Source organism: Calonectris borealis, chromosome 10, assembly GCF_964195595.1.
Source record: "Calonectris borealis chromosome 10, bCalBor7.hap1.2, whole genome shotgun sequence".
NCBI classification, from domain to species: Eukaryota; Metazoa; Chordata; class Aves; order Procellariiformes; family Procellariidae; genus Calonectris; species Calonectris borealis.
Genome location: NC_134321.1, coordinates 16448019 through 16464962, shown reverse-complemented (window position 1 = coordinate 16464962; position 16944 = coordinate 16448019). Strand labels below are relative to the sequence as shown.

Sequence of the window (16944 nt, the reverse complement as noted above, 5' to 3'; positions counted from 1 at the left end):
TTGGGCCAGTTGCTTGGCATTCGGGCAGTTTTGGTCCAGCACTAAAATTTGTATATAAATAGATCCTTCATCAGGTCAGGTCATTCTCAACAGATTGGCCTCTGTGCCTGAAGGGGAAGCTTGGTGGGCAGGTGTGGAGACTATCACACATAAGAGCTCTATTCTCTTGCCAGGCAGTCACTTGAATAGACCTCTTCCCTCTTGTCAAGTGACCATGGAGTTACAGTAACCCTGGAGCAGTCTAATTAACATGACCTCTATCTTTGGCTGTGTCCTAAATACATGATAACTAAAAAATTTTCCATTAACTCATAAAACACTCATTATTGGAGGCTAAATGTAGTTAGGTCAAATGCTCACACTGAATCCAAGGAAAATACGAAGAAAAAAGCACTACATCTTATCAAATACCTAAAATATCACACAAAGATTTAAATCCTACCTCAAAACCAAAAGTTTTGGAATATAAACTATTGTGTAGGTTGTCATCAGTCTACCTGGAAGACAAGGTGGACCCTTCATAACATGTCACGCACTGACAAAACTGTGAGCAGTATTTTTGTTTCTTCTTTTAAGAATACAATTCTTTTTAAGAATACAATCCACATAAGCAAATAAGCAAGCATGAGTCCATTTATTTAATTAATACTTAAAAGCCCAGTGAAAAATTGATTTTCATATATAACCCAAGGTGGGTATGGAATCACTTCTGGACCTGATTTTATTTGACTAGTTTGATTGTGAAATTTCATTAATATTTTAATAGCTTTGAAAGAGCTGCCGTGATGTCCTATATTGGATGTATTAGATGAAATTTGCTTCACGTGCTTTCTCAGCAGAAACTGTAGCAGTCCAAATGCTTGAATCTTAATTATACCAAAAGAAAGCTCTAATAGCAAAAGGGAAGCATGTATAGAGACTTTTTTCCCCACAAAATCAAATTTGGCATTTAAACCTTGGTAAACTTTATGGGGAAAAAAATGTCAATTTTAAAAGTAATAAAGGAGATCAATGGTTTTATACCTAAATGGCTTTATAGGATAGACATAAAATGACAGAGCTGTAGACATAGCTGTGAATATGGTGTTTCCTCCTGTCTTTCTCACTTCTCTCTGAAACCATTGAGAGTATGAATTAGTTTCAGAGCAGTCTACTACTTGCCTGCATGCTATGCCACGTAATTTCCATTGACTTCTGTGAGAGAAGGTCCTGGTAGAGAAAGCTTTCATAGCACCTTCCTATGCCTGTAGCCCTTAAATTTTCTGAATGATGTATGGACTGATAGGCTGAAAACAGCTTCTCTTAATTTGGGACTTGATTCAGAAGTCTGTTTAATCATGTCTACCTTTAGAGCATGAATAGTTGCTCTGAAATCATTGAGATGGCTCATTTTCTTAGAATTATGCTTCTATTAAATTACAGGGCTGAATCAGGACCTGAAATATTAAATGTCTGGATTTCTATGGTTATAGCAGTATGTAGGTTGCTGGTGTTCATTCTAAGATCTGTAGTCTTCGTGGCTGGGTTTCACTTTGGAGGAGAATGAAGCAGAATAGGGATGGGTATTGACTGATACAGGTCAATTGCTTACTGGGAGAAGAGAAGAAGGCCTTCAATGTTCAAGTTGGGGCAACCTGTTAAATATTGGATTATTTCTAACAACTATCCAGCATGACGGAGTTGAATCTGAGTTGTGAAAACTTTTCTTGACAAAGCCAAAAACCTGCATGTTTCAGGAGTCCTTTACAAGTGTGAAACGTTTTTCAGGATTACAACTCTATTGACTTGATAATCCTTTCAGGAGAAGTTCAGTTTTGCAACTACTGAACTACAGACTCTGTGCAAAGGCTAATATGGTTTGCATGGTCTAGCCATAGTCTAGAAAACCATGTGTCTGAAATGCAGGTCCAGACTAAAATAAACCTAAGATTACTTTGCACTTCAACCACTTGCATCACTTTGAACTGCTGCTAGAAGTGGGAAAGAAAAATAAAACTCCTGTCCTCCAAACTGTTCTAATGAATGACTAGCTCATTTCTGCAGTGAAGAAATACAATATAATAAATGAGTCATCTGGGAATATTTTTATCCTCAAAGATATTATGTGTAAGAAACAAATCCTTTTAGTATTATTAAATGTTGTGGACTCTAATTATTTTTCATATATTCAGTTTTTGCTGACTGTATTTAGAATATTGAACTGCAGTGTCACTTGGAGTTCATATATTCCACCAAAATTAAAACAGATGGTTTCTTGTGATTATCTATTTCATGTTCTAAAGAGAAGACTAATTCTCCAAACCTTACAGCTAAAACATCTGAACAAAGAAGTGGCAAAGTAGCTTCATTTATTTAAAAATAGCAGATGGTGTATACAAGCAGAATGCTAATTTATTGGATACTGTGTGATCATCGCTCTCTGGAGGGATTAGAAATTCTTGCACTTCATAACTCTTCCTGTCATGATTTAATGTGTAAATATACCTCTCATTTTGACAGCTGAACAGCTTTTCAGAATTATCTGCAGTTCAAGTAATTTCATAGTATCTTTGATTGCATGGTAAATGGATGATGATGACCTTACCCTTCATCTCATTTTCTAGATTATTTAGTGTAATATTGGAACAATTAACCAAAGAAACAGAAGGTGGCAGCCACTCAGGTGGCAAACCTGGTGGCTTTGATGTCAAAGCCCTAAGAGCCTTTCGTGTATTGCGACCTCTCCGGCTTGTATCAGGAGTGCCCAGTAAGCTCTTTTCTATTTAATTCCTTTGGAATGAATACTGTAACTGATCTGATTATTTTACTTTCTTGTTCCAGACACTAACAGAAATGAGATAATATAAAGTTGATTTTTGTTAGCTGGTTATGTATATAAAGTGAGTTTCAAGATGAATGATACCCTATTTCAAGTTGAACAAAGGATTGTGAATTCATTCAGTGTATGATCTTCTTACATCGTTCAATAAGCAGACAGGGGAATACACTTCCTTTTTAGAAGCTTCATATAAAAGTAAATTACATGTTAAAATGCAAATACACCAGAAAAAAATAAATCAGATTTTTTTTATTCTAAAACCCTGCAGATCTGAAAGTGTAGGTGGTCCTAAAATAGTTTATATATTGGTAAGTGTATGCCAAAGCACATTACACATTTCATATTTCCTGCCTCCTCCAATGCACATGAATGCCTTCTGTTTATCTCAGTAGAGCTAACGGATAAATTAGGGAACCTAAAAAGTAGAACAATATTATTTAAAGAAAGCAATTGAATTTTCTGATTATCTTTCCTGTTTTCTTTTAATACACTATTAATTACTGAAGCTATTTGGGCTGAATAAGAGGTTCGTGGCTTACAATTCAGCTCTTTTAAAGACATTCAAAAGAAGAATCCTAATGCTGTGTTTATTATATCATAGTCTGTTACATGGAAATGATTGTGATGGTATATATTTAGCAAAAGAACTTCAGTGAAGAAAGAAGCAGTCTTACAAAATGTCAGAAAGGAAGTCTATTAAAATTAAAATGAGCTATATTTAGTTCTTATTGGTACATGGCAGCTTCATTAGTCTGGGATTTGCTTCTTTTGGTAAGACCAAAATTTGGCTAAATATTTTAATTAAGGAGAAAAGAAAATAAAAAAGAAGTAGTTCTGAAAGTGATGTGAGGGATAAATGATGAAAAAGTAAGTTTGTTCAGAGAAAAAATGTGTTTTCCTAGGTAACTATACTCTATTTATCTCTTCAGACCAAAAATACAGTTCTGCGATTGGCTGAGCGTACGTTTTCTCAGGACTTGCCACAACGTTGTGGTTGTAGCCCAGAACTTTTTAAAGGTCATATAAAATGATCTACAGCCACACACTAACTACATGCCCTTTCTTTCTAAAAAACCATAAATTCTTGTGACACGTTTCAAGCATTGACTTCTATGGCATGACCTTATTAACAGAGGAAATAATTAAACTTTAGCACAAAGTTTTAGATTCTTATGAAGTTATTTTATGTTACAGGAATATTTTGTGGCTCTAGACAGTAGAAATTTTTTTTAAAACTGATGCACTCTGCATGCCTGTATCATCAATTTCTAATAACGTACAATTATAGAAAATTTGGTAAGGCAAGACATAGAAGTCTGGTTCATATCTTGTATCCTCTTTTTTTCTTTTAGGTTTACAAGTTGTCCTGAACTCCATTATAAAAGCCATGGTCCCCCTCCTCCATATTGCCCTTTTGGTATTGTTTGTAATCATAATCTATGCTATTATAGGATTGGAACTTTTTATTGGAAAAATGCACAAATCTTGTTTTCTTATTGATTCAGGTAAGTCATGAAACTGTTGACTAAAATAAGGGATTAATTTCATTTTTCAAGTCTGTGGCATTTCACTTTGAAATGGAACAGGGGCCAAAGCACTGAAACTGTTGTAACTCCAGTTTTCACTGTGGTTCATAATTTTAGGAAGAGTGCATTAAACTTAAAAAACAACAACAATGCAAACTAGTTAGAGACTAGAACATGCTCTGAATAGTTTTCGTTTCTGAAATGTGTAACTGAAATGTCAGTAGTAAAAATAGTAAGGGTGACTATCTACAAGGGGACAATAGTTTTTTCCAATGTCCGATTACTGAAGAGCTAGCTAGTCCTATTCCAGGGAAGATACTTTCCTGAATTCACAATCTGGCAGTGTCTCTCCTTCAAGATTGTCGCAGTGTGGTAAGAAGTTCAGTTCTGAAATGAGCAACGAAAGAAAAGTGTTCATCCATCCACGTGAAACAATGAAATGAAAGTGTGTGTTATGGGAGAATTTTGAAGGAGTGATACTCCATCATGATGGAGTATCTGATGGCTAAGGGTACATTTCTATCAGCTAAGTAATGAAGTAGACTGTATGTAGGAATGGGTCCAGACCTGTTTCTTTGGTGGTCTGTATGTTAGTATGAAGTGGCATGAAGTGAAGAAACAGCAATGAAGAGAAAAAAAAGATTAGCATGGGGAGATTCTAAAAAGATAAGTTGTATTATTACATGCTTCTTTCCATGGCGTAATTACTCGAGCTCTTTTATACATTCAGTTTTGATTAGCCTATTTTAGGGCTGTAAGGCCCAGATGTGAGAGACACTAAAAGCTCCGAAGTTTCCACAGGTTGCCTTTCTGACATTTCTCAGGTTGATATCTGGATTTACCTTCCAACAGGATTGATACTTCTTCATGCAAAGAGTTAACTCACAAAAATTTGAGAACTGAAAGTTCTGATTTTTTTGGTCAATTTTCAGATATACTAGTTGAAGAAGATCCAGCACCTTGTGCATTCTCAGGGAATGGACGTCAGTGTGTCATGAATGGCACTGAATGTAAGGGTGGATGGGTTGGACCAAATGGAGGCATAACCAACTTCGATAATTTTGCATTTGCGATGTTGACTGTGTTCCAGTGTATAACCATGGAAGGATGGACTGATGTGTTATACTGGGTAAGTTCATAAATCACTGAGCTTTGTTTACTTTTAAACAATGTTCAAGTGAGAAATAAGCTGTATCTTACAATACTGTCAGCAGGAAATCTTGGTGAGTTTTGCAGGAGATGAGCTCAGCTGCATACGTTTTCCAGTCACAGCATCTTGCTGGAATCCTCAGGCTAAGACGACATTTTAGAAAGAAATTTATTCGTTGCTTATTTGAGGGGATTTTGCCTATTCCATTTGGATAAATGTAATATTACATTTATGTCTTTTGGACTAGCATTTTTTCGTGCAAGCCTATGGTTTTTAAGTATACACAACATTAACATAAACTAGAACAAAGCAAGCTCTCAGCTGTCGTTGCTTGCCATGGGGACTGCAAACCGTTTGTTAACCATTCAGAAACAACAAATCACAAGACCTGTGAGCCTGACATTGTCTCTGTAGAAGCAGCAAAAGGTATTAGAAAACCTAACTGTATAAGTCCCCACCTTTAAATGCTACTTTAACATCAGGTATGGAACCTCCACAATCTTACAACATAAACAGACAACATACAACAACTGGGCACAAACTGGGAAACTGAAGATATATTTAGTCCTGATTTTACAAATGAGAATGGAGGAAAAAGAACACACAGATTTTTAAAGGACTAGGGTCACCTAAATGTACTGGTAGATATTTCTCTGCCTAACCCCCTTCCAATCTAAGGACATTACATTTTTTTTTGTGAATCTTTAAGCACCTAATATCTGATGTGAGTGATTTGTCCAAGGTCATTCAAGAAGTCTGTGACAGAACCTACCTACCATAGGTGCTGAAAATCAATGAGAATATTCTGTACTACTCGGTACTCAGCAGTAAGTCTTTGCAGCAATTAGGGCCTTACAACAAATAGAATTCTAACAGTTCAAATATTGGACAATATTTATGAAAGAAGAAAACTGATTATGAGTAAGGATCACTATTAGCAAGCTGTTAAGAATGGATGAGCTATCTCAAGATGTATCTTACCAGAACTATACTCTATTTTGTGTTGCTCACAGCTCACATTTTATTTCCTGTAAGTTTGTCTGGCCAAGTGGGACTATCTACTAACAGCACATGTGTTGTGGAGTATTGGATGCAGTTAAGGATGTAGTATTACCCAGTGTGTGAACAGTTAATTTTATGTGGTCGTTTGTTGCAAATCAAGGTGAAATATGCTGTTGCTAAAAAACCTGTAACACCAGAGTGTAGTCTCAGATAAAATCTGTGATACTAGAATATAGAATATGGAGATGTTTTTAAGATAATGTCACTTAAAGATAATTAAGATGGTAAACTGGCATTCTTTTAGGATTGAAAGACAAAAAAATTTGGCAAAATATGAATCTCTGCTTCCCCTTTCCGTTATCAGAGATACAAAATTGGCTATAAACATGCAAACCTTCAATACTAAAGAGTCTAACAATAATGCATAGCTACATGTAGGCTAATGTATTGTTTCTCATAGTGTAGGTTTATCAATTCTTTGGGTTTTGCTCACCAACTCTTCCTAATTTTCTGAAAGAGACTGTGTGAATGTAGAATTAGTATGTGCTTTATAGGGTTTGTGTTCGTGATGATGACAGTTATTTTTATCCCTCCTGAAAGAAAAGGGAAGGTTTGCCATGATTCTCTAGAAAAAAATACATATTTAACATATTTCAAGGCAAAAGTATGCCAACATTTCAATACCTGATAATTCCTCCAACTGTCACCAATTTTGTCAAAGAAAATTAATGTAAAAACTTTGGGGAATTACTGTATTTAGAATATGATTGTTACAAAAGATATAGAAACAATTTAAGCTGAGTGGCTTAGCGTTAAACATTTTTTTCCCCTAAGAATTAATGAGCTAATGGATCTGATGCATCTTAAGAAATCTTTGTAGAGTCTCCACTGACAGCACAAAAAATAAAACCATTAAAATAGGATGCTGCTGAATATTGTCATGATCGGACAAAATGCAAGGCATAAGAGAATTAAAAAAAAATCAAAAAATTCAAAACTGCACACATGAGTTATTTTATTTATTTCTCTGTAACGAGTTCCTGATGTAGAAGATACTTACAGGTACACAGGTGTCAGTTTTCATTTTATTACAAATGATACTGGGATTATTAGACAGAGAAGCAAATATTTATTGACCTAGTGAAATATAATCAAAGTCAGATATTCAGGTAGCTTTGGAATCTCTCTTAACTGACGTTTATATAATTAAATAATAGATCTGGATTCTTTGTATCTGTATATCAACAAATTGCCCATTGTCAAGTTGAAATTACTTGCTGAGGACAAGAGAAATGACAATTTATATTTTACCTCTGGACTAAGCTGAGATAGATTTAGCTATTGCTAGCTAAAAATTGGAAAATATTTTGTTTGAATTGCAAATTGTGAAAACATTAGGGGTATACCAGATTGCAATAAAAATGTCCAAAGAATCTAAGGAAGCCATTTTAGCTAGAGGTGCATGGGTTTTGTGGGTTGCTTTTTATTTAGAAATCTGTTGATGATACACAGACTGAATGAATTTTATATGAAACATGAACAAATAAAACCAAACCCACAAATATTAGAAACTGCACAAAATTCTGATTTCCATTTGGTCACTGTGTGAACAGTAAAATTAACTACGTAGGCTTATCTCACTAGCAGGTGTAATCTGAGTGGGTGAAATATGTGCAATATTTTGCATCATGTTATGTGGCATTCTGTTAGCAAGAATGACAGCTGAAAATGACAGCTTCCGATAAGACTCACTAGCACAGCTTGTTATCACCTGGTTAACAACAGTAAACTCTGCTTAAAAATTCTCCAAACATCAATAATGGTTTTTCTCTTATGCATATCTATTATAGATTGAGGGCTTGATCCTGCTACTGCTAGGCACCCTTCAGATCCTGGTGACTCACATGGATATTCTGCTGCTCACCAGTTTGCATCTGAATCCCATATGTCGTATTATTTTTTGAAGTGTCTTCATCTGGCTACTAAGAGAAAACTCTCTAACTTGCGTGTATCTCACTGGATAGCATGTATTACATGTTTCATTCACAAAAAATGCGACTCCTGAGTGCCAAATGCTAGACTTAACTACAGAGGTTAAGGGGTAGTGTCCTTGTTTTCACCAATCAGTGCAACATATGTGTTCCCAAACCATAGAATATGTTTGTGGCTGCACATCTGTACATCTTCTCCATTTATATCAGAACTGTGTTTATTCCCAGTCACAGTCCTTTCTGTTTGCTCTCTAGCCCTAGCTGAAGGCTTATGCTATTAGTTTTGGATCCCCATGCAGTCCTTGTTATTGGCAAAGTGGCAGCCTCTGTGTGCCCAAGTTTTTAATGCTCTGGCTCGCATTCTAAAGCTGAGAGCATAGTATTCTTTGCCTCATTTTCAGTTTATGCTAGCAAGCACTCAAGAATTACAAAATCTGAGTCTGCATTTGCATATCTGCCTCTAGATTTTTTTCCATGTCTTTCAAACATCTAGATTTATAGTCTATTAATGGCAAACATGTATTTTGTGAATTGCTTTTTATTTTTAGCTATTTCACTTGATACGTAGGAACACACATAATGAGCAGTGGTACTTGCCAGTAAAACCCCCAATTTTCCCATGAATACCAAAATTATCACATTTAATTTTTCTTGTTTTCACCATAGTGAAGTTATCTTGAGTTACTACACTTGAATAATCTGACACACTGACACTACTGTAACGTGAATGAGAGATGGCCAGGGCCTCTGTGAAACAAACTGCTTTATGTGATGGGTTGCCAGCGCAGTTGATTCAATGATGGAGCAACTGTATTAGTGGCTACTGAATTTTACTAAGTCAATTTTATGGACAGACATTGCATTACTAGCTCAAATTTTAACAGCTCCTCGGTTCTCTGACACCTAGCCAGCACTATGCAGATTGATCTGGAGATTTTTGGAATTGAAGCACTCAAGCTGAAATTGCTGAATAACGGTACATTGATGTCTTATATAGTTTTGCCTATTAATATACCTATTCATATGCTAACAAGATATTCTCTCAAGGATTCATGTTTAAAATACACAATTCATTACCTGAAATGTCTAAGCAATCTAAACCTAAATGTCTAAGGTCTAGTCTAAACTGTATCTAAAACTTGCATAAGGTTTAAGGAAAGGGGTGTCAGTTTTTTTAATATACCCTTTACTAACATGTCAACTTCTTAAAATTACGTCCTGTTTGATAGTAACATGTTATCGTCAAAGAAATATTTCATTCATAATTCCTCTGCTTTTATAACAAAAAGAAATGTGCACTTAGAAATCCGTTTCTTGCTTTAGAAATTAAGCTTTGTATGTCCCAATATACTCCTTGAAGCATCCTAGAAAATTTGAAGAAAATCAATCATTTCTGTAACACGGTCTGTTTAGGCTGCACTGCACTTTTGCGTATGTCTAGTATGCAAGTGTCTACACAGCCATTGCATTAATGTTACTGGAAGTAACATATCAAGATAGAAAAGACTGTATCAGTATTTCTTTAAATGGATTTCCATAACCAAGTACAAGAGCTGTGGCTTCCTTACTAGCTTTCCAATAGTACAAGATGACTTTCTTTATTGTGCATAAACTAAAAGGTAGAAAATCACTATATGTTTGTTTTCTAACTGGATGAGAATTTTAAAAAATGATTGTAACTCCCACATAAACCTGTGCGTAGAAAAGAAAATAATTACAATAATAAAACAAAGCAGTCTATTGATTTTTCAGAATGTCAATCAGATGATCAGGAACTCAGACAATCTTCTAATCGTGTCACTTTTTACACATGAAGTTCCTAGTTCAAGAATCTTAGACAGCCTACTCTGAAGTATTATAAAGGGATATAATGTACTTGAAACCAGCTGATGTGCAGCCAAAGATTTTTCCTAAACACAAGCAAATAGTTTGCAAATATATCTCACAAGAAAACCCCTTGACTCAAGCACAAAATTTATTATTAGTCCATAAACAAAAAGTTGCAAAGTATGTTTGAGGTATTACTAAAACTGTCATCAGAGGTACTGAGCAGGAATCTCTAAAAAATATCTTTCAAAAAATGTGACTGACAGTCAAATGAGCAATAATACTCTAGAACTTTTAATTGAATGATTTAATAAACCAATGGGAAACAACTGCTTTGGGTGATTTAAGTCATATTAGTCCCATTACAGCTGCAGAAATGGAAGGCATGTTATTGCATCCAAACAATACTTGCCAGCAAAGAATTTCAGTTTACAGTCTGAGAGAAGTCAGAGAATGCTTGACAGCTTTTCTTCCCCTTTGTAAATCAGTTGCAAATACGAGCAAAAAATGTTAAAAATTGTGAGGAAATATGTTAGAAAAATCTTAGAAAATATTTTTTTCTGCCTTTTGTCTGTTACGTACTAAGGATAGCTTAATGCTATTTTCTTAGCATTACTTAACACCACTCACAGGTCATCTAAGGGAGACCCTTCAGTGAAACAAGGCAGCTCATCCCCAGAGGCATTGATGTGCTGTATGCACAGTGCTCCCAGCCTTTGATGACTACATAGCCAGAAATTTAACATGTGATATCCAGCTGGAGAAAGTGTGATAGAAATTTTGGATGACAGTATTAATATACTGCATAAATCACATGTAAGAGCCAGGGATTGCAAGCAGGATTTTTTTGAATTTGCGTGTGAATTACTTGAATCCAATTTCATGTTAAAATCTAGCTTAACCCCCCACCTTTTAGGTAATAATTTGGACTAATTACTTTTTAATGTTCTTTAGATATAAAAAGCTCCAAATCAAACAATTTTAGATTGCAAAGTGACAAGACTTAAATTGCCAATACATTAGAAACGTCAGAAAGAGAGAAAAAGGAATGATCAAATTCAGACATGCAAACAGAGCTACCAAGCCAAGGAATATACATACTAAAAGTTTGAATTAGCATTAAAAGGGATGATCATATAATATAATTTTTTTCAAATGAGCATCTTAACACAAAGACCCCACCTGAGAAGGATTTTAAACTACCTCACAGGGAAATATCTTTCCCATGAAATGAACTTGATTTACTTTGACAAGATATCTAGTATCTCAGTCTTAGCTGACTGCTGACCTGTACTGCAGTCAAAGCATGGAACTAATTTCTTGTCATAGATCATTGCAAATACTCGAAAGAACATACTGTTTCTCCCCAGAAAGTTTAAATAAAATGCATAAAAACTGGATTAGAAGTAGGCTAAACTCTAGGTAGTGCTAAGAGCTCCACTAGTTGAATAGCTAGAGTTTCTTCCAAAAACTTTGCCACAAGAAGCGATCAATCCTTTTAAAACCATTCTAGTTGCCAGACTGTCCCAGGATAACAGTTTAGTAGATAAATTCAGGTCTATCTTGAGTATTGGGATTTTTTTTATTGTTTCTATATAAACTAAGGTAAGAATTTTACATCATCAATCCAAATAGTACATGCTATTCTGCTTGCATTTTTTTGTATCCAGCATATGGGAAATATTAATACATCCAATTATTATATAATGTTGTATGGTATGTATATAGGTGGCATAGCAGACATGAAAAGAAAAAAGGTATTTAGTACATATCACCAAAGTGGATACTATTACTCTGTTCCCTTTAACATATTGTAGCTAAATATTTAAAAATAAACACATTGTTCATCACATTAGTTAACTCATTTCAATAGTTCTTTGAACCCTTAGATTTAACAAACCAAATCAGTACAGAGGTTTTAGAAATTTCTTATGTGAAATTAGTTTGGTCAATATAGATTAATAGGTAGAAGCACTAAAAAATTGTTAATCCTAAATTAACATGCTGCAACCAATGAAGGAATCAAACACTTCTATTTTGTTGTACCTGGAATATAGTTTTTGTTAAACCTGGTAGTGTCCTCCTACAATCTGACAGAAAACCTTCTCTGGGTTACTGTTTTGTAGAGGCAGTACTCTTCATTTTGTTATGGTAGTGTCCATCTGCCCTGCAGATTCAACCTGGGATAGCCACCTGAAAAAGAAAAATAATTTCTTAGCAGTCACATTTAACATCTAGGGTTTCCTTGGAACAATTATTTAATGTTCCCCGCGCCCCCCCCCCCCAAGACAGTAAGCTGATTAATGAAATGCCACCAACAGTAATTAGCTAAAATAGCATTAGATGCAAAATGAAGTATCTGAATGAAAAAAAAAAGACCTGCACCTAAACTTATTTCTGATCAATATCAGAAAAAAAAATTATAAGCAATCAGCTTTTGAAGAATAAATGCTTTATTATATACTAAATGATATACTTCATTAGCTAACAATGGATAAAAATAACAGAAAGTAGAAATTGAGGTCTGTTCAGATACATCAAAGCAAATTAACAAAACTGAAGCAGCGTCTTACAAGTTGAGGTTTAACTTGAGAGGGTCACTTATATATGTCCTGTATGCAACTTTATAGGATGGTTTACTTACAGAATACGGGGGCCAAACTTAGAGATGATTAAGTAATTATGAGGCTCTCTAGGTACTGTAACAATTTTTCTCTTCTCCAAGGGACATATTTCTCTTTAGGCCTACCTTAATGTCTGAGCCATGGAATTCTGATTTTCCAGTTGTTGCTGAGCTGAAATGCTTAACAAAGCAGTGGTCTCTGAGTTCACATCGCACCAGTGTATCTCTCGGCTCGTTTCTGTGTTGGCAGTAAAACAAAGTTGAGTCTGGCAAACCAGGAGAATGTCCGGGAAATCTGTACTTTAACTCCATAACCCAGATAAGATTGAATATAAAATTACATGCTTTTACAAACCATCCTGGAGGCTGCTACGCTTCAAGCACAGCCTGTTTTAAGTCAGCTTTAAGTTAACTCCACTTCAGCCAAAATATGCCAGGACACAGCCTTTGAAGCTAGAAGGCTTTGAAAAGCTGTCTGGTATGCTCTAAAATGAGTAGAATGAATAGCCTGTGATCTGAGGTTGTGTGAACCTACATTGTATGCTTTGAAGAATGCAGGATTAGTCCCATTTCACAAAATACTGATTTCTGAAGGATTTTTACACCTGTCAAGAGACTGTTTGTCAGTCTTAATCATTTTTAAGATGATTAGGTAGATTATAGATAACCAATAAATAAACCCATCAGTTATGTGTCTACTGGAATGTTACAAAAGGGGGAAGGTAAAATTGAAACCTAAGGAAACTAAGAAACTTAAGAAATTAAGCAAGTTTGAAACATTATAAAAAACAATTCAAAATAGGTTCATGCATCAGCACATTATATCTATAATAGTACAAATGCAGAATTAGAGGTGTTACTGCATTGCTTTATCGTTATCCCCAGTTAGGGCTTAGATTAATCGATACGTACAAAGAGCTTGCAACAATTTTCAGTAAAACAGTACCAGGTGTACAGAAAACTAAGACCTTGATCTGCATGCAATTGCATATGGGGATTTCACTCACAATTACCACAGATAGGGAAAAATGAGACATTTTAATGATTTCTTATTGATGTTTTAGATTGGAGTGTGCCATCTGCTGCTGTGTAATACTAGTGGTTATGTCTGCTGTAAATTTGGCTTTCTCCCTGTTTCACTTCAGAGTCTTGGTCTCTGATCACCTACACTGTATTGTAATGATAGTTGACTCCAACTACAGCACGGCTAACAAGATAATTCACTCCAAATGCCAGTGAGGCCGTTTCGGACTGTACCAAGTTTGTCCTATCAGCTCAAGATAATTCTTCAAGATTTTGCAGACATATACTGACAAATACAGACATGTAAATATAAAGTGCCAAATATACAATAAAAATTAATTATTCTCCACCAATTTAACTTGCATAGAGTAACTTGTCGCCAGATCTGGTAGCATCAATAAATAGGCCCTTTTACAAGGGTTTTTGAACTATTAGTTACTGTGTCACTCACGAAAGGGACAGGAAGGGCTTCAGAGTTGAGTTCAAAATTCTTTTCAAACCTGTTTAAACATACAAATCTAATTTAACATCTGTATGAAAGGAGTTGAAATGCCAAAGCATAGCCAAAAGTGGCATCTCTGGAAAATAAGCGTTTTTAAACACTCATCTGAGTAGTACACATCTACCGTTATGGTGAAACAGAATTAAGTGATATGGAAAATACTTTGTCCTTCATATCATCCATCATCTCATCCATCCTCTGGTTGACGTGACGGACAAACTAATTAGAACTGAAATTCGAACAGTAAGACTAGATCTGGAAAAAGGCACGAAGAAACACAAGAAGGATGGTACTTGGGGGTGTCTTTGCAATAGGTGTTATGGATGCTAAAAGCTTATCAAAAAGAGCTGGAACAAGTCCATTGAGAACCATTAAATATGACACTTTCTCTAGTACAGTACATCCCTGAGCCACAGAGGGTGGGAGTCTTGCAAGAATTTTTGCTGAGTATTTGAGATGTGATGTCTCCTAGATTTACCATAATTCAGGGGCTTTTATTGTTTATGTTTCTTAGTTGTGACTTCCAATGCATATGGAATTTGTGTCTTTTTAACTCCTTATTCTGCACTTTGGGTGAGAAGTCAGCATTAATCCTTTCAACTGAAAATACCTTGTTTCTGAGATGGAGATTTTCCTGTGCTCATGTATTAACCAAGCTCTGCCTCAATTTTTAATCAGAAGGCAAATTGACTCCTTTAATCTTTCTTTAATTGAAAGTTATGGAAAATGCCACTTGACATGCATGAAATGAGCAGTGAAGTTTTCCAAAAGGAAAGAACTTCTTTTTATATTTTCATCTCTGGTATTAATGCAATCAGAAATATTACTTCATGAATAGAAATTACAATGTGTTACTTGAATAGGGTTTAATTGTTTCTAGAATTAAATGGTAAAATTCTTGAGTAGATGCAATTTCAGGCTGTTGCTTTTAGGAATTCGATCTTCTATAGTGCCAAGGTGTTCTACTAGATTTAGGGTTCCTGAGTTAGGAATGCTTTTGAATTAGTTGAGCATCTGCCCAAACCAAAGAAGTTCTTCTAGCACTGGTTAGCTGCAGTTTCCAATTTTTATATTACAGGTCATTAGTCCTAGATAGGTTAGCCTAAAACACTGGGCTGAAAATCAAACTGCATAAATGAGAAGGAATTTTTTTCATACGTTACGCACTATAAAGTGAATGAAGGAAATGCAAATCACAGTTGCCTATGCTAATAAAGCCTTTATGACAGAGCATGGAACTTTCAGCTTTGCTCCTCCTGGGTTACCAAGTTAGCACAATGCCTGGCTGCTTGAATATGGTCTCTTTGTGAGCAAAAGGAGTGTATCAAGTTGGATTGCAGTGATTCCCAGAGCTCTTTTTTCTCAAAGTAAAATTGCAAATATTAATCTCAGGTTTTTCAAAAAGATTTATAGCAGGAAAATGTTGGCATCAACACCAGATGAATTTATGCATTCACTCTGAACTCTGGTGATTTGCAAACAACTGTTTGCTAGTGGTATAGTTCAGTTAGATGCAAAATGCGTTCATGTGTATTTAAAATTTAATCAAAATGTTCACTCTCATCAGCTATTAGAAAAACACTTTGTATCATATGAATCATTTCTATGAAGCAAATTCAATTCTAAAGTAATAAAATAATTATGAATATGCATTTTAAAAAAACATTGAGTAAATTTTATTCCTAAACCTTAAGGCCAGATGCCTACAATTGAAAGAAGATGCAAAGGGCAACATACACTGGGACAAAGCAGAAATTCAGTCTAGGCAATAGGGTATTTTACTAAATACCTGAGCCTCTTCATTGTTAAGACTTCTCAAATGTAGGGGACTTGCTCTGAGGGAATGGGCATGGATGATTAAAAAAAAAAAAAAAAAAAAAACAAGCCAAACAAAAAAAAACCCCAAAAACCAACCCACAATTGATCTCCTTAGCATAGGCACCTGAAATGCTAAGTATTGCTAAAAGTATTGCACAGGAGACTAAGTAGGCCAGTATAATGGCAGCATTATGACAGACTTTATTCTCCATATGAATATGCTGTTGCAGAATTGGACTACGGAAAGTTGGGATCTTTTAAAATTGAAGGTAATGATCCCAGACTTTCTAAACGGCTGTAACTCTTCTCCGTTTTAATTTCTCCAAAATACAGTTTTATTGAAATTAAAAGGAAAAAATCCAAATCAAATATATATTTTGAAGTTTTCTTTTTTTTTTCCTAGCAAGTCTAAGTAATTTTAAGTTACTTGTCAGTACCTCAGTTCAATTACTAAAGCATTTTAAAAGGTGATACATAGAGAGATTATTTTAAAGGATGCATGAAGAAATTGTGTAAAATAATCTTCTTTGGTTACTTAGCTAGTTTGTTTACTTTAGTTAGTATAAAGTGGCATTATATCACCATTGACGACAAGTGCTTATGGGCCTTAACCTGCAAAGACTTAATGCGTGTGCTTATATCTAACCATCCATAGGGACACCTT

General features: G+C 35.1%; 1 protein-coding gene across 1 annotated transcript in view; it reads left to right on the top strand.

Moving 5' to 3' along the window:
• Positions 1 to 16944, top strand: part of CACNA1D (calcium voltage-gated channel subunit alpha1 D) — a 205188-nt gene that overhangs the window by 74018 nt on the left and 114226 nt on the right. The window contains exons 5-7 of the mRNA XM_075158487.1: positions 2604 to 2746; positions 4171 to 4323; positions 5277 to 5473. Of these exons, the coding sequence (XP_075014588.1) occupies positions 2604 to 2746; positions 4171 to 4323; positions 5277 to 5473 (493 nt within the window). The remainder of the gene's footprint in view (positions 1 to 2603; positions 2747 to 4170; positions 4324 to 5276; positions 5474 to 16944) is intronic.